General features: G+C 34.6%; 1 protein-coding gene across 7 annotated transcripts in view; it reads left to right on the forward strand.

The window, feature by feature from the left end:
- MARCH1 (membrane associated ring-CH-type finger 1) overlaps positions 1 to 27,175 on the forward strand; it is a 190,031-nt gene that overhangs the window by 82,906 nt on the left and 79,950 nt on the right. For 3 of the 7 annotated variants that reach the window (XM_014945420.1, XM_014945457.1, XM_014945429.1), the window contains one exon: positions 9,614 to 9,753. The exons of 3 other annotated variants lie outside the window; for them this stretch is intronic. In XM_014945420.1, the coding sequence (XP_014800906.1) occupies positions 9,652 to 9,753 (102 nt within the window). In that variant the 5' untranslated portion in view covers positions 9,614 to 9,651. The remainder of the gene's footprint in view (positions 1 to 9,613; positions 9,754 to 27,175) is intronic. One more of the 7 variants, XM_014945436.1, reaches the window with a different exon arrangement.

The following is a 27,175-nucleotide window of genomic DNA, read 5'->3' on the forward strand; positions in this document are numbered from 1 at the left end:
CTCAAGTTATCACTGAGCTTATCTGAGAAGTGGTGTGACTGCTTAAGGAGGTCTCGCACCAGTGTGCAATAGTTCTCATGAGGGCAAGACTTACGGCTTAGCCATGGAGCTATTCTTCAGTACAGCAGGTAAAGAGCTTTTGAAACAGGGCCTTTTTACAGGATTGCACGGAGTTAACCTGGCTGAGCCAGGTCACATCCCGTAACTGCCATGGGTATCTCTGCACCACACTATACTGCTACTGTGTCTCAACTTCAGTGCTGGTGTTCAGTATAGCCTAAAAGTAGCATGGATGGTAGCAAAGTCAGAGGAGGTTGTAACTGCAAGTTGACATGCTTCAGAGAGTTGTCAGAGGCAGACAGCAAACCTTCTGGGTGGCATGGGATGAGACTTGGCTGCCTGAGCTGCTGCTCTACAGCCACAGCTGAGTTGTAAATCTTTGTGTGTTCTCCCAGTCACTAAAGGGAGCCAGGGAGAAATGCTGTGCCATCAAGCAATTCGTTTGTCTTCTCCTGTATACTCAAGATCTCAATTTTATAACTTTTTCAGTATTCTTGCTAAGGTCTTTCATTGAGGTTCTTTGAAAATATTTACAAGAGGGTGGATACCTATTTTGCGCTTAGTGTTATTTTGGAATAGAAGAGAGAAACTGATGCTATGTCTAGTTTTATGCTTTAATTAGCAAACACAACAAATAGTACATCTTTGATATATTTTTTAATGGTTCGAGAAGAATGGCATATTATAGATGTGACGTGCATATGATCTCCATGAATCTTAGCTTGGTGGCAGCCACAAGTGTTGTGCTTATGATAACTACAGGTTCTGTATTGTTTGCATTTCACAAAGAAGCAAAAGTTGGTATTTTCTATGGAAAATAATTAGTAAATCACTACAGGCCTGCTATAATTCTTTCATTTTTGTTCAGCTGTCAGTGCCATTAGTCATTTGTCCTCATATTTTTATTTTTAATAAATAATCTTTGTAAGGAATTTGCTCCTGATTAGTGAGCAATACTGTCGTATCCACCAATTCAAATTTGTAGGTATCCTGTGATGGATGAAGAGTCACAAAAGAGTTTATTTGAATGCTAATTGCCAGAAAACTCAGAGTCATCTCTAGAAACTCTGGTGTAACTATTTTCTTATTAACAGTGACAGACTTGAAATTAGTTAGAAGATGAAATTTTATATTTTTGGAAGCTACTTGTTAAAACACTTATGGAAGCTAAGTTGTATGCATTATAATAAAGAAAATTCTGCTAAATATTTTGAAGAGGGTTTATGTTATCATGAAGAATTAGCTGGGTATCCTATCTAATAAGTTGATGTAAGAGCCAAATTACATTTTAAAATTTGTAATGGATCTGCTGAAGGCAGAAAATTTTGATTTCTTTTTAACATATGTTAAATAAGACCATTAAATAGTTGTGACTATTAAATAGTTGTTACCATTAAACTAACTGAAATATACTATTGCAAGTAATCCTTTTTCATTCCTTCCCCTTCTGATATATATTATGAAGATCTTGACTTAAGATCTGACCTCTGCTAGGAGGAAATAATGACAGATGGTCTATTTAGGGTTTTTCAGGATAAACGGATTCCGGTTATTTGAGTTATAAATAATTACTGGCCTACTGGCCTAATGCTGCAGTTACTGTTAACAGCTTAAATAACCAGTCCCTTACATAAGTAAAGTATCTGTTAACCTAAAAGCTACTAATTATGTGAATAAACTTTTGAATAATGATACTGTGATAATTTTTGACTGCATATTACAGAAAACAAATATGAAAGTAGGTCTTAGAAGTGAATTCCTATATACAAAACATCTGAAATTATACTTTATTTAAATGGGGTTCTCATTAGACAGTAATAATTATGGTGGCATAATTACTGGAAGCAATTATTCTTGTTGCTCTGGCTGCTGTCAAAAAGTAAATCAGGAAATACTTGGAGAAATGAAATAGGAAATAAGAAAGTTGAAGGATTATGTAGCCTTTCTACTGTATATTTGTAGTTGACTTAATGGAATAAATAGAAATGCTTTGCTGAACAGATAATAAATCTGGAGAGGTGCCAGAAGATTGAGTAAATATTAGTATAGCACTCCAAACTGAAATTAGTGGGTTTCTTAAGAGTGACTTCAAATAGTTTCAAAACAAGCCTGAACCTAATTTATTACAGAAATTTAAAAAAAAAAAAAAAAGAGGCAAAACACGAAAACCTAATTAATATGACAGAAATATAATTTTAATGTGTTAACCTACTACTACACATTCGATGAGCATTTATTTAATGGTAGTGCTTTTATACTATGGTTATTTAGGAAATAAAGCATAAATAGTCAAAACAAATGAAACACACTTTTACATAAATCACTGATTTAAGCACCATGAATTAAAAAAAATGACAATAACATATAACCATATTCTCTCTTGTTATTAAAGAGTCAGCAGAGAATACATGCAGGAAATATGCTGGGTGTAATGGGCTTTATTATTCTCAAGTTTTTATGAAAAAGAAAAAATTCTGTTTCAACACACTTCTATATACAAAATAAACCTACTGGAATGATTAATTTTGTTGGGGTGCAGTGATTGTATTCCTGTTATTCTGATGTTACTCACCCTCAAAGAGATTCTGAAAACTGTCTGAAATGATACAAGAAAAATTTAAGAGATCAGCAAAGATAAAGTAGCAGCGACCTTCTCATATAGCCTGTCCTGTAATAGACTTGTTGCAGGTAGCATTAAGAAGAGCAATAGTATCTAAGCAACAGGATATCTCTTTATTTCCAGCACTGACCATTGTCTGGTTTAGATGCTATATGACAGACCTCTCACAGAGCAGTAACCAAACAGCTCACAAACACAAGGTTTCTGTGTCTAGGGTTGTCAAAGGAGGATGGGTTATGACTACCCAGAACATTGTATCTGACAGAAGAACTTCTGTTAAAAATACTTCTCTGATAAAGGGCAGATGCTGCTTCTGTTAGACTAAGTGTGGTCTAGCATGTGTGTACTTCTGGCACTTCAATGAAATGCGATCTCATTTCATTTTTCCTTTTGTTCTTAAAAATAAATTTAAATTTAGTATTAATTATCCATCCTGTGAAACAGGAGTGTTTAGTGGTTAAATTGTCTTTCGGATATTTAGCCTTTATTAGATTATAAAAAAAAAAGCTACTCCTGTCTTAATCTTTATATTTTACTTAAATAGTGAGCTCTGCTTAATTCAAAGTGGTTTTTATTTTATACCATAAGTATACCCTTCTTCTCTAAATAAACCACATAAGAATGAGGAAAAGGTTTGCAAGATGGACTTTTCCTTTTACATATGCAGAACCAAGTCTGTTAAAGACTTAGTTTAGCTTCTTATGCCCTGTGCATTTGAATAACTGCATGCATAACTTAAAAAGTTAGTTAATGCTTTACCTTATACTGGATTTTTTCTCTGTTACACTTTCTGCTATTTCTGTGGCTTCCCTGAAGAATTTCCATCTGCTGAGTGCTCAGTATGGCTTTAACACATGCGCTTACCAGTTCTGCCTCTATTGTTGACTGAAGTTTTGGTTTAAGCTGCTTGGCAATCATGTGTGGTTAAATAAATGCAAACTCACAAAGCAAAAACATGCACTTCGTTCTTGTTCTTAAATTTATGTTTGTTTCAGGACCATTCTCCTTTCTACTTGGGAGTCTGATGCATCTGGAATTTACATGAATAGGTCCGGAGTGAAGGATTAGGCCCCCATTCATCACTCACCCATAGGCAGGAACATGCCAGGAGCACATACTGTTGCATTGCTTTTGAAAGCTCTGAAGACAGTCTAGCCTTGGTTGAGTAAAGCATTCCCAAGAAGAGCAGTTGTGATATTAAGAGCAAGAACATTTTAGAAAACAAGGTCATATTTGATGATGGTATAGAGATTGCTTATTAAAATAGTCTGGAGGGACAAAATGTGGAATTAAAGTCTGCATAGGCAAATACAGTTTTGGCAGATCAACATGTGTACAGATTACGTTTTTAAAAAATATTAAATAACTAGCCATAAATATATGTTTCTCCTTTTAATTTCTCAACATTTGCTTCTTGTAGTTATCACATATGCAAAGAGTAGAATTACAATGCTAAAAATGTACCATGAGGAAAAAAAACCTGTTATGGTTTCTCTAAAGAAACTTAAGTGATTTAATATTGCTTTCTGCTTTACACAAGAGATACTCTTGATTGTAAAAAAGCCCAAAATATATATATATGTGTGTGTGACTAAAAATTGTGGGTATGTTTGTCTTTATATTTTTTTTAGTGACTCAAAAGACTTTTTTCTTTGAAAGATTTTATGTGTAGTGGTTATGGAGCGGTTAGACAAAGCAATGTTAACTGCAATAGTTTTGTAACAGTCATCTTAAATTGATTTATTTTCAATTATTAAAATGTTTTAACTAATGAGCGAAATTTGAATCCTTAGTTATGACAAAAAGGAATCAGTCTTGAAGGGCTAAGGACAACTCAAAATACATATTAGCAGTGTAATGGAAAAGAATGAAACATAGGTTGGCTTTAGTTGGAAATAATGATACGGTTAATTATGGTACAGGAGCATCAAAATAGCTACTTCATAGTCTCTGAAAATTGATTGGATAATATAGTTAGTAATTTAAGAAGATGCTATAGTTGACAATTTGCAGTCTTAAATGAACAACTGAAGCAAGTTCTAGAAAACTTGATTATAATAAAACTTCTAATACTCTAAAGAGGGGTGCTGATACTGTGGTTATATTTTTAAAGAGCTGCTGAAGTGACACATTTGGTAAACATAACTAAGTTAAATGACTTTACAGCTAGGGAAATGCATTTACTTGTGCATAATTGGGTTTACTCTTCAAGTAGTGCCCTAGAAGCACTTCTGAAATGAGTCATTAATAAATATGAGAACATGTTTGAATTCAGATCCTTACATCCACTTAATGCGGAGGAGCTTGATTGTGTGTATGCAGTAGCTATACAAGAAAACTGGCATCTCGATTGGTACTGTCATTCTATGTGTCAATTGAGTAATGTGGGCAAGTGTGCTTGTTTTTTGTTGATCTCTGCCTTTTTTTTAATGAGGCTAGCACATTAGGTATATATACTAGCAAATTGCTGCAGGTATCAGCCAGGAATGTTTTACTAGTTTGGCCTTTGAAGCTACTGACACTGCAAGTTATGTTACTTGAATGCTGGACTCATCTGTTTCTTACAAAACTACTCCTCAGTTTGGAGGTGCAGGTGGCCCTTCTGATGGCAAAAAAAAAAAGGGTTTTTACTGACAGTTGTCAAATTTGTACGTGGAAATTAATTTTTTCTACACTGGCATTGAAGAGCCACCATTGAGTTGTACTGGACTGGAATATTTTACAGCTGTTGACATGATCACATATATTCTAATATGAATTTCCCTGTTTGTTTTTTTTTAAATATAGAGATAATTTTCAAAATTGAGGTTGAGCTTCTTATTTGTGAAAATAGAGTAAGAGCCTTTATGCTGTTATGCTCTGGCTACACTGAACTGTTCTTGTGAAGCACAGCAGTCATAGGATAATATTGCCTTACTGGCTGAGAAAAGCCTATCGCTCACTTGTGGCACAAAAATAGCACAAACTATCAGAGCTTTCTAGTGCACCCATCCTATGAATTACTGTTTGTTTTCAAATTAGAATAGTTCATTGGAAGCCACAGCTTGATAAGACTCAGACAAGAGATACACAAAAAAACAACAGGGACGATATTTCTCATAACAGAGCTCAGCAATTGAAAGCTATTTGCATTTCAATATTCCTGCAGCTCTTCTCATGGAATATTTTGATGATCTGCCAAGTCATGCAGTGTGTTTAGTTGCTGGACAAATACCATCACTTTGATTGCTGTTGGGAATCTTTGAACAAAACTATTTAGCTTAGATAAAGAACAGTATGCTTTGTGTTCAGTTTCCTGCTGCTCTGTGGTAGCTGCTAGAATGCTAGTAACGACTGAAAAAACATAACCTTCTCATGTGTTTCACCTTAATTTAGCCTTTGTTTAAGCCTTTCTTACCTGAATCTAATTATATTCCTCAATTTAGCTTACCTAGTGAATGATCGCTTACTGAGGGGTGATGGTGGTGTCACTCTGACATTGTCTCCTTGCAGATCCCTGGAAGGCTGTTGCCACAGGTAGATGGCATGCACTGATCTTGGGCAGCCACTCTTCACTACACTTGTGGCTCAGGCAGACTCCGTGGAGCTCTAAATTATCATGTTCTTAAAAGGCTGCAAAACTTTGAGAATCTAGACTTCTTGCCAGCTGACATTATAGAGGTTCTGCTGCAAATTGTTAAAATGCCATATACCTGTCTAGACTGTGCAGAAACTCATAATGTAATTACTTCAAGTACTTACCTTTTTCATACTGAACTACAGCTGTTGCCTGGGGTTTATGGTTCTTTGTCAGTTCTAAGTACCAAGAGTATCCAGCTGTGCAGAGTAATTTTGTAGAATATTCCCTAGGCTAAGCTATTTTTGCACTTCATCTGTGATCAAACCCAAACTGTGTAGTATAATACGTTGCATGGTTATATGTGATGTGTAGAGTCATATTCTCAGGTTGAATTGGCTTATAGCCACCCAAAGTGTGAGGAGCACATGACTCTAGAGATGGTGCAGTTTGCCTTACTTTTCTACATTAAACACATCTCTGGAAGAATTCAGTGTATGCTGAAACATGAAGCAACACAGGTTCACTTCAGCTAAAAGTTTACTTGAAAATTTGGACAATCAAAACCAAAGTAAGTGCCCTGGCACATAAAGCTATATTAAAATGCAAGCCTAAAATAATAATGGTAAGATAATAATTCATAAGAAGAAATAGGATATTAGAAAGGGTCTTCTGTGAAGACCTGAAGCTTTACCTCTTACTAAGTGGTCAAGAGTGTGATGGTTCAAAAACAAGCTTCAGATAAGTACTCATGTGAGCAGCTGCTCATCAATAGGTGTAGCAGACTTTTAATCTGGCTCTAGGAACTTGAGAGTCATATGATTTCTTCCAAGGGTATCTTTTCACTCCACTTATCTTAAATATAGTAGGTTAATTTTATTTTAATTTGCCTTTGCAAAAACATGTTAGTGTGTATTTGGTTCAGAGAAGAAAGTGTGAGAGTGGCCATTTTAGTGGATTTTTTTAGTTTGGATTTTTCAGTAGTAGAAAGACTAGATATTCTTGTGGGATAATGGTCAGGAAGTTTTTCATCTGGCCAGTGTTCTGGAGAGAATTATCTTTTAAATAATGATCAAAATATTATTTTCAAATCAGACTGAAGACTTTTGTAAAACTAATGTGTTTGGGGTTGTTTTGTGTTTTTTTTTTTCCAAGTTCATATTCTTTGTTCAGGGAAGAACCAAAGCAGTAAAGGGCTCCCAAGCAGTGAGCTGCACCAGAGGAACATGTAGCTTTAATATTCATGGTGTGCATTCAGAACAGTGAAGTCTGCGATGTTTTCAGACTTGGCAAGGCAAAAATTTATACATACCTTCCTCTGGGCTGTATTCTTTATATAGTATTCTTCTGGAGGAAACTTCAAAAATTTCTCATGTTTATTCCAAGAATGCGTTTTTCGGTTTTTAATTTTTTTTAGGATTTTTTTTTCTCTAGCCAGCGTTAATCTCTACCTTCCAGGCATCTGCACAAAGAATGCACAACAACTTACTGATCATGGGAGAATGCTGTTCAACAGTCCTTGTTTAAGTCCTGCTTGGTTGGTAAATAGTGTTTCAGCAGAAACTATGTAGAAATTAGCTAGAATTTGCAGTAAAAGTTTGAAAAAGTACAATTGTGATCAATTGTCTCATATTGCAGAGGACATGTGCATATGCTTGTCCTTCTGATATTTTTTCTGATTCTTCAGTTTTACTTATAAGTGCTTCATGAAATGTTGGATGTACAATGAAAAGCATTTAAAATGTGGATTCATTTTTTGTACCTGTGTACAGGTTGTTTAAACACACAAGCTGTTCACTGGTACTTCCTTTACTCTTAAAAACAACCGGTTTGGTATTCACAAAACTAAGGGAAATAAAACCTTGTAGGGCTTCCAAGAGAGTGGGTGCTCTGATCCAGTGGAAATCGTAACTGCTACTAAGTTGGTGACAATGGATTTATTCAGTGATTCAGTTAGATTAGTCATTGTGAAGCCTTTGCCCTGTACTCAGTTCTTGAAAATCTGCAACTGAAATATTTTATAATGGAAAAATGAATTTGACTCCACAGCCAACAGACCTTGTGCAGTCTTTTCTTTACTAGTATATATCTTTATCTCATGTTAAGATTTCAAGAGACTGAAAAATTAATAAGAATCAGTTCACGTGCAGACTCACTCATCTAATCCTCTCCAGCACAATAAAGCTAAGGCTAGTTTCCACTTAAACCTTACTGTGGGTTCCATGAGGTCATGGGGAGAAAACCAGCTTTGTGCTTTGAAAATTGCATATTGAAGGTAAGTGCAGAAACAGTAGAACTGTAGTTATTCAAGAAGGGGCTGGTGTTAGAATCAGAACCTGGGAAGAGGAAAGCCTGCTGTGAACACAAGCATGTCTTCTGTACTGCATAAAGATATATTGTAGACAAAATAAACCTGCTTTACAAGTACATAATATCCAGAGATATTAAATAGGTGCTACCATGTAAGACCATACATGCTATCATGTAAAGACTATGTAAGGTCTTTAGCATTATTGTACATATGGTCCAGGTCTAATTCAGTCTAGTGCTAATCTTTTTTGGAGTACTAGGCACTCAGTCTGATAGGTTAATCTTTTTGGTTTTTATGTTTCATGATGTTACAGAATAACACATTTTAAATTACAAAAAAAATAATTAAAAATACTTATGAAGGTTTCTTACTTTTTTAAAAAAAACTAACACCTTCCTAGTCCTGTATTTCCAGAATGTGTTAGTGTTACTTAAAAAGTATTTTCCTATTGTTACAAACTAAAAATAAGTTCCCATGCAACTTACAGTTGGTCTGTAGCATTTATTGCTGATGTGTGTACATTACTTTTTGCTATTTACAATACATCCTAGTGCAACATTTCAGACAAGCCAGGTATTCTGATGTGTGTGCGTATGAGTACATACATGTTTTTGTGTTTTCACACTGTCAATTTGCATTTAATATCTGCTACTGCTTTAGGGCTATTTCTACTTGTTTCAGGGAATATGGAATATTGCATCCAAATGTTATATTGTTTTAGGAATGGTGCTAGTTAATTAGTTAATTTGTAATAAAAGTCCCTTAAAATAACACTTTAAAATTAAAGTGACAACTTGAGAACAATTAACATGGAGAGAAGGCACTGAATTTACTAACACTGATATTAGTATTAATACATGTAAGGTGTGCTGAAAGTGTATGGTTCTTTTCTAATCTGCATGGTGTAACTCTTTGGACTAGTTTAAATAAATATGTTCTTCTGTAAGTATGTTTATTAGCTTGTTTAGATATAACCTAAAAAGCTGGTTTTAAAGGCATGCATCCAGAGACATGCACGCAATACATTCAAAGTGTCAATGTTTCAGGGAATCTAAATTATTTTCAGAATTTCAGAAATTGAGAAGGGCTAAGTGGAAGGAGAAAATGTTGGGCTGGTGCCAAGCGATAGCTCGTAACCCTCACAGACTTCCAAACAGCACAAGAACACCCGAGGTCTCAGGTGATGCTTCACATAACTCTACTTTGGTGAGTGAAAAGTTGCATTTTATGATGGTGGCATGCTCAGGCGAACTTCAGAGGTGTTAAATTTATTTTTAAAAATGTAGTGTTTGCCATTGATTTCATTGCCTCAGTGTGTGAAACCCTTTGATATAATAGCTATTTACTGTTTCCACTTGCTATTTTTTCATCTTTTATTTTATGCATGGTCCATTCTGACTTGCATGCTTTGTCTATAAATCAGTATTGATGTTTTGTGAATGAAAAAGTCTTTAAACAGGAAATGTCCTAATATGGATTACTTACATTCTTTATGATCTTGATTAATTCAATGGCGTTTTGTCCCTGTTGAATACAGCTGGACATCAGCTAAAGGTACCTTGTTTGCTCGTTGCTCCTGCCTGTAACAGGATCAAAGTATAGTATGTTTGCACTTGTGTTGGACAGCTGGATTTTAAATTTATCTTCATATATTGAACATGATGCTGCAAGAGACGGTTGAGTTTCTGCATGCGAAGCTATTGATAGTAGATGTTCAGGTAAAGCAGAGTCAACAATTTACATAGTGGAGTTATAATGAATTGCATGAATTTGAATTAAGTGACTCATTGACAAGAATTTTAATCCTGCAGTTTTTGCTCATACAAATAAATCCATTTACATCAATAGACCTCCCCAGGTGAGTAAGAACTTATATTTGAATGTAAAGGCTTCAGACTGCAAAAATTGTCTATATGCTTGTTTTTCTTCAACTGTATTGACATTTTCAGACTACATCAAAACTGATTATTTTAAACATATTCAATTAAATATGCCTGGTACAATTTCTTTATTAAGTTTGAAATAGGCACAACATTTTGCTATCCTAAGCATGAGGTATCAGGAAGTACCGCCCTTCAGTTATTGAAACATGGACATCGTGTCATCTAAGCAGAAAGGTGAATAATTGTTTATAACCAATGATGATATGTGGTATTCCAAAGAGTGTGAAGAGTTATAAGTGAAGAAGTGGTGGTCTGCTTGAAAGTTGTTGAAGTTCTGGTGAAAAAAGCCTCCACTTAATGTGGCAAAATTATCTTGTTCCATGGTAGATCGTATAGAATGTAAGGTTCTCCTAAGGAAGCGAACATAAAAAGGAAGCTTCACTTCTGAAGTAAATGACATTCAGTATAAGCTTTTGCTGGCAGTGTCTTTCCAACTGTGGGCTGTAGGCTGAAAATCCTAATTTTCATTATGAACATTTCTAAAATGGAATCTTGTTTCAAATCAGTTTTGATTTTTCTTAGTAGTCTTAACCTTTCAAAGTTGTAAAATTTTCCATCTGATCTTGAGTGAAGATACAGACTTTAGCACTGGAAAATAAAAAATAATGAAACACCAGGAAGTATAGAATATAATAAATTATGTTTTGTAAGTGTACAAAGCCATATCCAATGACCTATTCAAGTCCCTGTTTTCTGAAGTAATGTTAATTTTTCAGTGCATTGCAGCTCCTTTGCGAACCCCCTTCCCTTACTAGGGGTTTATTTGGTCTGTCTCGTGAGCGCAGCTATGGTAGGAAGACACAGCTCTTTGCTTCCTTAAACTGTGGGTAGCAAGTCTGGGTTTGATGGGAAGCAAACTGGAATACATACTGCATCCATTTTTCACCTCTGCCATGTGCTTTCTGTGTACACTTCTGATTCAGCATAATGTCTTCTGTGTTACAGAACTTCGGGTAAGGCTTTCAAAATAAAACTTCCTTTCCCATTAAAAATAAACCCCCAAAGTGGTTATTTCACAATGCCACTTTCCCAAAGGAGAATGATCTGAAAATGGCAAGTACATCTTATTAATTTTTATGAGAAGAAATATTTTTCTCTCTTAGTGGAAGAATGAAGGAAGCTTGTGGAGTAGGAAGCAGGTTATGAACATTAACAAATTGGTTTTTCATTAAGCAAGTAAATTGAATACTGAACAGCAGTGCAGGAAAAAAATAAAAAAAAAATTAGCTCATGAAAACACTAATAAATTTAAAGAGTTTAATAAAATCAGCTATACTGTTCCATTTCATTTGATGTTAAGATGTTCTAGCTTCATTCAAATCAAATAAATTCTAAAGTATTCCAGCAAAATTCAAGTAAATATTTTTTTCAACTTAATATTATCCCCAGGCTTTAACACTTTAGTCTACTTTATTTGAAGATTAAAGCCTTTGTGTTCAATTTCACTGACTCTTGGTTCCAAGCATAACTCAATTTTTTTCTGTCATTCTATAATCAAAAGAGGCGGAACTTTTCAAAAAGTATTATTTAATATTACAATCTTTTGGATTTTGGTTTTTGTATTGATAATTTTAGATTCATAGGGAGTAGACCTCATTTTTTTTTCATACTCAAAACAATTTTATATAGTCCATTAACTTGATGTAGTGGGAAATAAAGCTGAAATTGTGTTTGTTCACTGACAGGTAGAAATCATCTGTTTTTCAAGCGGAATTTATTATCAGTTTGTGCTTGTTTGTCCTGTATACATTGTTTCTAAACTTTGAAAGGTTCAACGTTCCTAATCATCATAAGATTTCTTTTTAGAGATTGGTAATACAACTTTTCAAATTTACTTTCCCTTTTCATAATAGTTTCCATGTTCCCATGAGAATCTTGAAGGTTTCTTGTCTGTTCCTGCTCCAGTTTAAATACGAGTGGCCAGTTACACACAGTATTCCAAATCAAGCTTTCTGTTCCTAACAATTGGGACACTAATTATTCCCCCTCCAGTAACACATTTATCTTATTGCATATATTTAGAGTCACTTTATCGATATATTTTTTGTAGCTAACTATTACTTAGTTTTGAGACTAAACCTCTAGACTATTAAGTTTTGATCCGTACATGAAGGCTATATAAATTCAAATTATTATTGCTCCTCTATTCTTTTCTATTCACTGTTCTTAATATTTATATAGCAAAAAGACCTTCTCCTATTTCACTTTCTTTTTTGAAAGTTTGATTCTGGGTTTTTTCCCCCCCGATAATTCTTTCTTTTACTATTTTTTTGCTTTTCTATTTCATGTAGGTTTTATCTACTCCATTTATCTCTTCTGAAGTAGATATTCATTCAGATAAATCTGAAGATGTTCAGGTTATTTTTTAGACGTTTGGTTTTGTGTTCTCTTCAATGTAAATTCATATCTATTTAATTTTTACCCTTCTTCAATTTTTGCTAATGTTGGGGAAAGAATAGTAATGTTTTCTTCCTTAATTGAAAAGAATCCAGGTCTTGAAAGCTCATAATTCTATGCTATCGTATTTGCAGTTTTTTGTCTTCTGAAAGGCTAATAGATATAATTGTAAACAAACTTTTAAATTGTTTCTTCATAAGTCACTTGTCTTTCTACTGACAGTATCTGTCTATGACATTACATATTCTGTAAGCATATGTATGTATATTTAAATGACTTGGATGGGAATACATAAATATGTATTAACATTGATTAAGCAATTTGACTAGAAGCAATTCTCCATCTGCCTGTCTTTGCTAAGTGTCTAGTGTTTCTTGGGGTCCTAATTCTGGACTTGAGCATTTTCACAACCTATGTTCCTAATAGTTACATGCAGCCTGTTCTGCACAGGACAAGGAGTGGTCTCTGTTTCAGTACATCATGTTAAGCTCGTGAAGCTAATGGGACATGAGCGCATACTTAATGCTGAATTGTAGTCATTAGTACGTACTACTTTTCCCTGTTGTATTCCCCACTAGAACTGTGGGTGAATATATGTGGAAGTATAGTCATGTGAGTAACTAGATAATTTATGTTTGTATATGCAAATGAAATTTAGAAGTCATCGCAAATGATTAAGTATCTAATTTAAGTCTAAGGAGGGACTTTTTTATATGCAATCAAATAATACCATCTGCTTCTCCAAGAGAAAGTAAAATATGTTTATGCATTATCTGTATGACATAAGCAGATTCCAGGTTGCCACATCTAATCTGCAGATGTTGACTGAGCAAGTTAATAGTAGACAGTGGTCATTCTAAAATTATAATTAAACAAAAAACAGAAAGTGGGTTTGTTGTGACTTAACACTGGCAAGCAGCTCAGTCCAGCACAACTGCTTGCTCACTCCCCCTCAGTGGGATAGGAGAGAGAAGAAGAAAGGAAAAGTGAGAATCCCAGGTTGATATAAACACAGTTTAACAGGTAAAGCAAAAGCTGTGCATTCAAGCAAACTGAAACAAGGAATTCATTCACTCCTTCCCATCAGCAGGCAGGTGGTCGGCCATCTCCAGGAAAGCAGGGCAGGTTACTTAGGAAGACAAAGGCCATCACTTTGAATGTTCCCACTTCCTCTTCCTTCCCCCAAGCTTTTATTGCTGAGCATAATATCATATGGTATGGAATATCCCTTTAATCAGTTGGGATCGGCTGTCCCGGCTCTGTCTCCTCCCAACTTCTTGTGCAGCTCCAGCCTACTCGCTGATGGGGTGGTGTGGGAAACAGGAAAGGCCTTGGTGTAAACTCTGCTCAGTAATAACTGAAACATACCGGTGTTATCAACAGTGTGTTCATCACAAATCCAAAACATAGCCTTATACAAGCTACTATGAAGAAACATAGTACAGTACAGGTTTTCCTCCAGTGATGATAAACTGAGAAGCTGGGTTTTAGCTGTAAGTTCTGCTAACTGTATGAAAGTTCTGAACAGTGTAGAAATAATTTATCATTAGATGATCATTACAGGTCCCATCCAACCCAAACCAGTCCATGATTCTGTGATCTTTATCTCAAACCCAAAATTTAATTCTAGAAAAAGAAAGATCTCTTAATCTGAGCTTGAAGTTTGGCTGTCTGATTTTCAGCAAGTGAGTGTAATTCCTTGCTGAAAATTCTGTGAAATAGGATCCATCTAGGTTTCCTTAACAGTATAAGCCTGTTATTGTCAATCTGACTGGGGTTGAGGGGAAGTTTAAGATCTGTATTTTAATTTGTTATAAGAAAATTGTGTAGTCTAATACTCAAAAACTAGATGTAAATGAGAAAAGAGTAATTACCTTAGAATATGGAGTTGGTTTCATCTGAATTATCCTCTTGCTTCCATAACTGTCAAGTAGAGTTTATTAGTTTGGCCACAGAACCAGCTAGGAAATCCACAGTACTATACCTACAAATTATCTATTAGACATCGATTTTGGAGATCTAGTAGTAACTTTAATATAGTAGCCAAAAAAATGTGCATATGTGAATCAAACTGTGGGAGAGATTTTACAGAGAAATGTAATTTCAAAAGAGGTAGAATTATTCACCAGGTATAATAAATTATATACTATTTAAAAGTTCTCTTAGTCTATACTTCTACAAGAATAAAAATACAGCTTGGTGCAGCACTTTTAATCACACATTGACAAATGGAACTGTTGAGAATAATTTTTTTTGAGGGAGAGGAGGATCCTAAGTATCTCATATTCTCTGGTGCTACTTATCTCAGCTGGGCTGATTCCTTCAGTTCTTCTGGTCCTGAGAAGTTCTGTCCTAAGTGACTGGTTTTTTCTGCTTACTTCTCATGGACATTATGAAATTTCTGCTGCATTTCAGTTAAAGTCAGAATTTGTTCTGATATTCTTGGGCTAAAATTCTTGTTGCCATTCTTCATAGAATACTTTGGGTCGGAAGGGACCTTTAAAGGTAATTAGGTCGAACTCCCTTGCAGTGAGGAGGGACATCAAGTAGATCAGGTTGCTCAGAGCCCCATCCAACCTGACCTTGAATGTTTCCAGGGATGGTGGAATTCCCTGTACTTTTTGATTCACCTCACCTTTTTTTCTTTCCTCAGATTCCCTAAGGCTTTTTGAGAAGAAATTTAATTAGATGCATGTTAATTTTTAGCATTCTACAACAGGTTACTTTTTAGCTTTTTATTTAACAAATCTCTTTCTGTCAAACTGTGGAAACTTTTCTTTGTGATACAGATGTTCCATGTTGGGCTCATCCTTGACAGATGCTGCATGCTCTCTCACAGGGTGATTATTTTAACTATTTACTGCTTTCCAGTTTACAGGATCAGCCTAAACTGTCAGTGGCCCCAGTAGCCATGCTACTTCTGGCAATCTGATTGATTTTCCTTATATTTAAAGCCAATTAGCAGTCATTACCTGGGTTATGGTCACCCTCTGGCTTCTCACCATAAAAATGTTATAAGGATGTAAAGTTGTTAAGAGTTCATTTGTGTTTCTTTTCTGTGCATATGTAAGCCATTCAAGCAGGGCAGATGAAGGCCAAAGATTGTGGGTAAGTCTCCCCCAGTGCTCAGCTTCTTCCTCAGTGCATACCAAAGCCATTTCATAATTTAAGAGCAGGGCAGATGTGGTCAAATTTTGACTTATTTGACCAGTGATTTCAATTAGGCTTCCCCTGTGACAGGCTTAAAATGACAGTCCTCACTTAAATAATTTTAATTTCTCTTGTGAAAAGGATGACATATTTCCTGATCAAAAATGGAGGCAGTGCAGAAAATTAGTATTACTTTGCATTTGTAGAAGCAACGATAACTTAAACATTGGAGAAAAAAAATCAAGCTTACCTTAATGCTAGCTTCTACATGACTATATTATCATTATTTATTGTTTAATCGTTTGCTTAGCTTTACAACTTGCATGATATTTATGTTTCCTAGGTGTTAGGTGTCCACATTTACAGATACTTATATCAGTGGAATCTGAAATAACTTATTTTCTGTAGATCAAATTACTGTAAGAAGACACTGGCTTTGTTAAGTATCTCTGTAACTGTTTGAATAGATTGTATTTAATTTTTTCCCCAAAATATTTCATGCACCTTGTTTCTCATAGCAAGCAATCTCATGATTGGTTCACAAGATTGGTTCAAATCTATGTCATATAAATCATTCATAATTTGTTTCTTTTTTTGTAAAGTTGAAGCTGTCTCATTAGTCTGTTTCACCTAGGAAAAAGGAACATCTTTTGAGCATAGAATTGAAAATGTACTAACTTTTTTATTTTTGGAGAAAAGAGTTATGTCTCAGTACATTAGACTGGTTCACGTAACTTTTGACTGAAAGCTCAAGAATTATTTTTCTAGCAATTTTTAATATGTCCATAAAAATCTCAGATTTAGTTCAAAGTGTGTAGAGCTCCAGGTAATGTAAGGCTATAGATACTGAAACAAAGAGGACATTACCAGATCACCATTCAGTTTCTATCTGGAAAATGAGTTCTAGAAAATGAGAAAATCAGACAGGGCCAAGTAATTAACCTAAGATTTTATAAGGTGAAATGGGTTATTCTCATTTTAGCTCTGCGAAGCCTTCAGTCCCATCATTAACTGAACACCTACACTGTAATGAGGAAGACACGATGACAGGAAGCATCAAAGAAATGTCTGGGCTCAGTCATTTATTGCCATAACAAGGCAAGCTATAAAATCACATCATGTTAAGAAGAAAAGAAGTTAAAAAAAAAAAAAAAAAGCTCTCTACTGTGCTGACTACTACAGTCTGTGCAACTCAGTGCTGTAAACAGAAATGTATATGCATAATTTACTTGAAGACTCTGTACTGATACCATTTGCATGCTTAAAGTGAAGTATGTGCATATAAGTTTGTGCAGCAGAAGTTTAGAGCATTGATAAAAAAGAGTAAGAACAAGGATTTCCCTCTTTTATATATATCTTTTTTTCTTTCCTGCTGTTTTTTTCCCTGCTAGTTGAAATCGTACCTAATCACATAAGTTTGTGCAGTTTCTGCAACAGGATTCATTCTCACTGTTAAATGGTTTACAAAGTAATTAGTACTGCAAAATGTACTCCAAAATACTCCAAAAATATTCTTAAGAGGAAAATAGGGTTGTACATGCACACATAGAAGCCTTTTCATGCATCCATATTAGTATACAAGTTTTGCTAAGAAAAAAGTAGCAAACTACAGGGAGCTGTATGTCTCCCTAAAGACTTTCCTAATGTATTCTTCTGTTACCTTATCCTCAGTAAGAGTCTTCCCAGAGCTACAAATGATTTACCACCCCCGGTAATTTTAAACTACCCATTAACATGCCAAATAGTCATTGCCACGGAGACCAGCTTCAGGGCAGGTAAGACTTCACTGGGAAAGGGATCTGTAGCAAAAAAGGGCCGGCAAGAAGCTCTTTTGGGAGCTTTTTGAAGCTGAGACAATCCCTCTGCTTGACCTAGGGCTGTCAGCTGGTGGGCAGTGGTAATGAGCCTGAGGGTAAAGGGCCAAGGATGGGGGTGTAATCAATAGCCCAGGTCAAGTGCTTCTACACTAATGCACGTAACATGGGCAACAAACAGGATGAGCTAGAAGCCATTGTGTGGCAGGACAACTATGATGTAGTCGCCATCACGGAAAGGAGGTTGTAGAGAGGTGGGTGTTGGCCTCTTCTCCCAAGGGAATAATGACAGGACCAGAGGAAATGGTCTAAAGTTGCGGCAGGGGAGGTTTAGATTAGATATTAGGAAGAATTACTTTCCTGAGAGAGTGGTCAGGCACTGGAACAGCCTGCCCAGGGAGGTGGTGGAGTCACCATCCCTGAAGGTATTTAAGAAACGTGTAGACATGGCTCTACAGGGCATGATCTAGTGCCCAAGATTATTGGTTTGTGGGTTGGTGTGATGTAGTGAGGTGTTGTGTTTTTTGTTTTGTTGTTGTGGGTTTTTTCTTTGGTTGATTGGTTGATCTTTTTGGGGTTTTTTGTTTTTGTTTTTTTTTTTTTTTTGAGGTTGGACTCGATGATCTCAGAGGTCCCTTCCAACCATGGTGTTTCTCTGTGACGGTGTTGGTTTTCGGCACTGTATTCCACCCAACCTGTTGCCTGGTTTTCCTGCAGCATAATGAGTCTTCATATATTATGACTGGCTTGTGAACAACTGGCTTGTGTAGAGACCCTTTGAGTCCTTGTTGCAGTTCTCTGTGGTTCTTCCTTTTATCTAACAGTGACATGGTGCAGGCCCAGAAAATTAAGTAGGGTTTCTTGAAACCTGCAGCCTATATGAATTCCCCTTTTTATAAGATTTTCATGGAGGACTGAGCTAGGAGAGGCTGTGGGGGAGAAATTAGATTTTCGAAAAATAGTTAACCTTTTAAAGTAGATTATTCCCAAAATTCTCTGTGGGAAGATTCTGAAATCTAATGTTATCACTCTGTTTTCCAGTTGACAATGTCGCTGAATACTTGTGATTGCAAATGCAATTGTGGTGTCCCCTTTACAACAAAGAACAATAACAGATAGTGCCGGAGTGATGAAGTGAAGCAGAAAAAGAATCATAATTATTGTGTAGGTTAAAGTGCTGACTTGCATCGTATCTAATTTGCACATAACTTTGTGAAATTCACTTCTACTTTGTGACTTCATTCTCATTAATGTGAACTAATGATAACATTCAGGATAAAATTTCACTTAACAGTTGAAAGGTGTTTAAATCCTGTAGAGGCAAAGGTGTTAGACCTATCCTGGTTGATAGCGAAAGTATTATATACATTTGGAAAATTAATACAAAGGTGGAGGAGAAAACATGACAGAAGACCTTGTGGCTTTCTGAAGATGAATCAACAGATAAGCTAAGGTTTAGTGTTCGTTCCACAGGAGATGGAGATAACAGCATGAACCAGGTAACTTGCTGCAGTTTCAGAGTTGTTAGTACAAATCCTGGTCTGGATTTGTAGGAAATGCCAGTCCTATCAATTTAATTAAAAATGGGTACAGGGTTGAAGATGGCCATATGTGGATGCTGACCGTATCACCTCTGTCGACTCTGCTGACTGTGAATGAAAACTGCCTGTGACCTCATTAGGCTAATTACATCTGGGGTTAATCTTTTATTCCCTCCCCCTTTTCCTTTAATAAAGTATGAGATGAGAGTAATAGGATGAGATTAAGAAGGGAAAATTTAGATTGAAGGTGAAGAACATAGCTAAGAAGCTATATGATTTTGTATTAAGGGTTACAGGAACACCTTGTCTGTGATCCTTGAAATCTGGAATAGAAACATTTGCACATGGTATTTGTATTAGTTTTGGGGGCTTTTTATTTGTATTAGGTTTTTTCCTGCTTCTGACTTTCTGTGCATGTAGGTTTTTTCCTCTTTCTAAAAAGAATTACATCCAAGCTTTTCTTGCCCTAGTAATCCTGTTATAAAATCAATGGTATGAAAGGTACTACAGCTGACTGACTATGATTTGTGTAATCATTAAGTATTTTTTAAATAGAAGTGTTTAGATTTCATCTTTTGTGAAGATCTATTTAGTGGTAAAGTATCTGTTTTCTATTTCTGTGTCTCCTATTTAAAATTTTTGTCTTTTTCAGTCTGCACTGACCTCAACAGTATTTATTTTTTAGCCATGTAGGTTTTAATTTATATAACTGACTCTCTGTTTTTCATAAGGTGGTGTAGATCAGACCTTATGTTTGGCCCACCTTACATTAAGAAGAGAGACACCAAATGTAGCCATGCTTTGAGCATTTTCATACCAAAAGTTAAACACTAGTTCTCTTTCATGGTGAATGAGGGAGAAAAATGGTGTCTTTTTTTTTTTTTTCTGTGACTTTTTTTTTCTCTTTTCCATTGTTTTGGAGAAATAGAATTTCATGACATAGAACATAACCATGATCTGGCAGGAAAAGAGGAAAAGCATAACAAAAATTCATTTCACAGATGTTTCAATATTACAAAGACAAGATCTTTTTTTCCATTTATTTTCAATTTATGCCAAAATAATACTCTTAAATTTTCATAGGGGTTTGTTGTTCTTAGCTTTAATATGGTATTTATTTCATGTACAAGAATTATATTTTAAGTTGCAGTGAGGTATGCTGATGTGTAGTCAACATTGTTATTTTTCAAGCTGTAAGTGCATTGTTCTAACAATATGTAAAGGAGATACTAAATGTATTTTGAGTTTTATTACTAAATTGAAATACAGCACTTTTGTGCTGTGTGAGAGAAGAAAGATTTTCATCTTACATAGATGTTTGGGTGGAATTTTCATTTGAAGGACAGAGAAGATTGTATTTAATCAATGCAATGCAATTTTACTCTTTCTGGGTAAAATTTGGCGCCTCAGTGCGTCTTGAGGTCCCAAGCAAGAATCAGTATTCAATCAGTCCATGACTAGCATTTTAAGTGTAAATATTGGAAGAAACATAAGGGAAGAAAAACTGGTTTTAGAACTGTTTTGTTAGCTAATTTATTGATTTGGCCATTAATCTGAACTTGTGGGTTCCCTAGCAAAGAAAGCCCCTGAAACAAACAAAAGAAAAATCTCAAAACCTAAGGTACCTACAGACTTGCTGCTCCTTGTATTTCACAGAGAAGCTGTTGAGTACAGGCTCTGCCTAGTCTGTGTTTGAGGGTAGATAGAATATATTTACGTGGAGTTAAATTTATATTAATGAGATCATTGAATCAGGAGATGTGTTGATGTTGGTCCATTCAATGAATTCAAACTCACTGTAAACGAAGACCACAGAAGCAGTATAGACGCTTCTGAGAGCTCTCAAAGTGCTCTGTTGATAATCTGGAAGTGTGGTGCATCAAAACCATATACTCAGACTTTGTGTTTAGTGGGGAAATATAACTTCACCTATTCAGATTTAGGAATGTACTCTTCTTGTTAAGTGACACTAATTTAGATTACAGTATTTTCTGATGCTGAAATAATTAAATTTATTTTTTTATTATGGAAACCTGAGTTTATTTAATCATATCTTATGTTTGTTTTCTCTGGGTAATATTATTTCAGAAAGTGCTAATTGCTTCTTGTAATCTTTGTAATCTATAAATATTAATGCTCATGAAATGTTAATAACAGCTGATAAAAATGAAATGCAGAAAAATGAGCAATTCAATTAATCAATTTAATCTGATTTTATAACTGCATAGATAATTACTAAATTGTCAAAACATTGATAATGATGCCTGTTGAACTACAGTAGTTTGAGGTAGTTTGAATATTTTATACCAATGACTAAGTATGATTTCCCTCCAGTTTCTTTGCTGTTGTTGGTTAAGGCTATTTTATTTAAAACTGAGGTTACAAAATCCTGAAGATCCTCAGTTCTTGACAAACAATTCAAGATATTCATGTCATTTTTTAAAGAGGCACTATTCTACCAATAACTTTGAATGGCTAATGATGCTCCCTATCTCTGGAAATCCTGTTCTGTAGTCTACCGAGGGTTTTTCAAAAGTCTGAACCTAAAATTTGCTTTTAAATAATTATTTTGGGGTTTTAATAAAAATGGGCTGAGTTTCAGAGGAACCAATTGAAATTATATACTTAGAATATCTGAAATGATGCATCTCAGAGTTTGCTGATTTATGAAACTGTGATTTTTATGTGCAAGGTCTCATTCAGATAGCATCAGAAAATCTACCATTACTGAAATATTTCTGTAATCAAGGTTCTACACTGTCAGGAATTTTTGGAAATAATAAGAGGACGATCCAGGCCAGTTTGTTTTTGGGTTTTTTTTTTTGCATTATGTGTAGTTCACCTTAGAAGGAAGAGAAAATGAAATGAGGAAGAGAATGGAGAAAAAAATGGGAAAAAAGTAAATTCTGTGTAAATACAGATGTCAGCTCCACTTTGATTTTTATCTTGTATAACTATGAGTTCACTCGTTCTCAAAAAAATCCAATAATATAATTTTATTCCAATCACTTTTTTATCATACCATGTTCACAATTCAGTTTGGCTTATATATTGCAGTATTGATAGGTATTATATAGCAGCATTGATAGGTAATAGCGTTGGCAAGGCCGAATATTCACTATGTTGACACTTTCAACTAAATGCATTTTTTAAATGCTCTGTGGCTGCTTACTCTTTTAACCTGTAAATAAGTTTAAAATGCACTGTAAAAAAAAAAAAAAAAAAAAAAAAAAAATTTGGGATTTTTGGGGTGAGCCAGCACCGGTGCAGGGTTTGCACAGGAGGATGAGGAGAAGAGGAGGCACCTCTAGACAAGACAAGACAAAAAAAAAAAAAAAAAAAAAAAAAAAAAAGAGAAAGGAGACATCCATCATTAACCTGCTATTTTTGAGATCTGAAACTTTGTCTGAGCTTATACATGCGCCATTGTTGATAGGAACCACAAATAGTCATTTTGCTTCCAATTTCTATACTTTAATTATAGGATCATTAATTCTTTTCTGCTTGATCTAAATGTTGATCATATATTCTTTCTAAACATAGGTAGAGAGAACATAGAGTACAACATAATTAATGTAAATAAGTTTCTTGGCAAAGTTTTTTCCCATGTCTCTGCAGAAGTGATTAGAAGGCAAAGAATTCTGCAAAGTGTAACAGTAAAACTTTGCTTTAATCCTGCAAGATTTTTGTTTAACATGTACAAAATGCTTTCATGTAATTTGTGTCTATACATAGGATTAAATCAACAGATGCTAACTCTAGTCTGCTTTTCATTTTTAAAAAAGTCTTTTTAGAGGTGATTTCTTATGGAATTCAGATAGGAAAGATTTTCAGCAATATTTAAGAAAACTGCTTTTGTAACATAAGTAACTGAACTTACGTTATTATCTCCTAATTCTTTGTGGAGATGTTTTTGGGTGGGTTTTTTAGGAAGCAGAAACAAAATGGAGCCCTATATTCTTAACCCACTGCAGCATCACATTGCTGCTCCACACTGTCCTTTCTGTCACTGAACTGGAAAATGCCATGACTTCAAATTGTGTGGAGCTGCAGAGGGAAAGACTGTTGCATGGCTGTTTCTGCATACTCTCACGAACACGCTGCCCTGAATTTAAACTGGCACAAAGATCCCATCTGCCATCCACAATTTATTTGGAATTAATAAGATAGAGGTTAGGTGTAGGTACTCTTTTTTTTGACTCAGTACGTAGCATTTGAAGAACCATTTGCAAAGAAATACTTCTTTAATAAAGTGAATGACAGTAACGTGAGTTAATGCTTTGGTCAGTTGGTACCTGTCATGAAAAATGCGTTGCTTATCAGCTTCTCAGATGCATGAGATATGCAATTAGCTTAGCAATTTTGTATATTTATTCTCAATTCAAACCATTTAGTAAAGCAATTGGTTTCTCACAGATAAAAAAAATATAATTGAAAGCAATTTACTTTCCTACATGAGAAATTTCAATATGCTCTGGTTATCTATGTATTTAGTTTATTTTGGGGATGTAATTAACTATGTAAAGGCCAGTCAGAATGGCACCTGCTTGTGCCTATCTATGTATCAGTACATTCAGAAATAACTATCAAATTGTCTGCCTAAGAAAAAGTATATTTGGGGCCAGAATGCATTTTGATTAAAAAAAAAATTCCCTACAAGCAAAGAGCCTCTTCTGTTTTTCAGAAACTTTAGTCATCTAGAGATCTACTCATATTGTCAGGAATTTTGTTTCTATGGGTCTGGGGATTTTGTGTTCTGTTTTTCATTTTATTATTGCATGGTACAGGTAAATTTTTTCTTTATCAAAATATGTATAAGGGTAGAAAAATATTTGAGCATTTTGCTTTGTTAGTTCATAGGGGATCAGACCAAGTTCACTAGTGGTTTTTTGGTGGGGTTTTTTACAGTCAAAGCAGTATAGTGGAATAAATGTGATCTCGCTTGTATTCTTTTTGTTCTAAATCGAGACTAGAAACCTGGTATTTGCATTTTCCTGATTACGAGCTTGTGTTTTGCTTTAATACGGTTTGCCTCCTTCAGAGAAATAAGCTGAAAAGCACTCTGGCAAGCTTGCAGACTTGAAGCACAGCTCTCTCAGGAAAAGTAAATATAATTTCTAAAAATCTTTTGAAAGTTCTTTAAAAAATTAATATATTCACTATTTCCCACCATTATTTAAGTAACGCACTTCTGAGCCTTTTAATGCATTTTTATATTAGATGCAGTTTACAGCTCAAGACAAATAGAATCGACTCCACTGTATAAACTGCTATTGTGTCTTGATTTAAAATAATATGGAAAATGTATTTATTTTCATTCCATATTCCTGAGAATGTAGCAAGGCAGTTCTCCAATACAGCTTAGTATCTTCTGCTTTTTCCTGCATACAGTATAGTGTCATCTTCTGTCTGACTAAACATTCTAAGTAGAAAATAACTTTTATAAATAAAAAAAAAAGAGATAAGAAACCCAGGAATTAACAGCTTGTGATACACAACAATAGTGTTAAGATTTTTAAATTTTTTTTTAGTTATGCAGAAACATTTCAGAAACCATTCAATTGTCTTGAACTTATGGCAGCTGCCAGAAAATGTAACTACTTCAAGACTTATTAGTTGATTGGTTATATTAATCAGCTGGTTCATAGACCATCTGAACCTACTTCAAGGACTATGTTATTTTTATTCTTTACACAAAAGCAAAAATTTACACCATTTGCATTATTATTTCAATAATATTCAATTTTTAAATACCTTGGGAAAGGCTTACTATTGTTCTCTAATAGCCTTTGGAACTAGTGAAAATAGTGTAGTTGAAACTGCTTTATAGTCCTTGGTAAAAACTATGCTATCAAAAGATTGCTATGATGAAAGTTTCACAATTGTGAAACTGTTTTTGACATTCATGTAACTGCTTTTTTCTTGGAAGTGTCCATTTTTGTATTGTGTTCTGTAAGGCTCACCTTTCGAAGACAAAAGGGATTTCACTTTGTCTTGTAAGAAATACCTTTCTTTTTTAATAAATGAAAGTCCAGTGATTGTTGAGTTCCTTTGCCTAGAAAAGACTTTTTTTTTTAATTTAATTTTGAAAGTTCAGATTTTTTTTAAGATTTTAAGTTTTTGGAATCGTTCTAGGTTCTGGATTTAAATAGTAAAAACTAAAACCTTTTAGTACTTTTCAAGCTTGAAAATCACATTCAGAATATATATATATGCTATCTATTTTCTTCCATTTCCCATAGTGCAATACATTTGCTGGTGTATACATCTGTCATCCCCAGTTCTAAAGGTCTTTTCCGTTAGGACAGAAGTGTTGCAGGATTTGGTCTTTCAAATTTCAAAGCCTCAGTAATGGTTCAGCATAAATGTCTTTGGGTTTGTTTCGTTAGCTTTTTTTTTACAAAGAAGGATTTTCAGCACAATTTTCTACTATTTTACCTTTCACCTTGTCAACTAGATATAAATTTTAAACGCAGTTCAACCCACATGTATGCTGCTTTTAAGAGGAGTGCATTTTAAAATGAGCCTCACTTGTAACCAAAGCTTAAATACTACACATTAGAAAGACTTTTGTTCTGATTTGCAAAATCTTGTCTAATTTTCAAATTAGAATAGATTTGGGCAAAACCAGTATGTACAAAAATCAACTGTAGAAGGTTCAGTGATGAAAGATTCATTGCTGATTTTGATGGTGCACCCAACTCTTCTTTCTTATCTGAGTAATCCTCTTGATTATGAGGGCGTTAATCGCATGTTAATTCTACTAATTAATACTCAGAGAGCTAAGATGAAAAATTTAACCAAATATATGACTTGTGGTGCTATTAAAGAGAATCTTTTTCAATGGATAGGATAGCTAAACATATTCATAAGAATATTCTTTAACCATGATTTATAGACAGTGTGTCTCTGAAATATGTATGCACATGTCAGTTGAGGCATGAGAAAAGCTAATATATGGACCTACATGAAGTACTCTTACTGGTGTTTTTTTATTCCTTTTCCCTATTCCTTTTTTCTCACTCCTTGGAATATCAATGAGCACACTAACAAATGAAATTAATCCTTTATCATTATACTGCCACAAGCCGTGATCATACTGGATCTTGCAAGATAAGAAAACCTGGGCCTAATCAGTATTTAGAGATCAACAAGGGACAAAAAAAAGTAGGTCTACAAAACAGATAGGTCTCTTCTTGATAAGATTTCTTTTTTTTTTTTTTTTCCAGGAGATGCTGTTCTTTGTGACTTTTATCTTTTTCAGGTGGATTGTTTTGAAAATGCAAATCAAGAAACTTCACCACTCACCACTGAATTCTTGGACACACATCAGTTACAAACATCAATTTTCTTTTTCTCATGTTGGGTGGCGGATAGAGCTTTTAAATAAACACTTAAGAGTACACACTATCACCTAGCATGCAAATATGTTTGTAATTCAAGTTTACTTGTTGCTATAGCTACAAATAGAATGTCTTTATATGAGGTTAAGTATTATATAAAGTAAGCCATAAACTGTATTTTTGGTGTTAAAGGATGATGTAATGTGACTGAAGTTAGTACTATACTCCCAAAATTGAAATATTATGCTCCTCTTGGAATTGTTTTTCTGTTTCATTGAATTGTTGAACAATGAGAGAGCAATAATGTAATTCAAACCCGAGAGCTTTACAACTCTGTCCACTTAAAAGAGATGGACATAAAAATGGTTCCCAAAGCCAGATTGATTAAAAATCCAATTATTTGGATGGTTACCAAAGGATTCATCTAGTCCAATGTCATG

The sequence above is a fragment of the Calidris pugnax genome, unplaced genomic scaffold (genome assembly GCF_001431845.1).
Source record: "Calidris pugnax isolate Ruff unplaced genomic scaffold, ASM143184v1 scaffold15, whole genome shotgun sequence".
Lineage (NCBI taxonomy): Eukaryota > Metazoa > Chordata > Aves > Charadriiformes > Scolopacidae > Calidris > Calidris pugnax.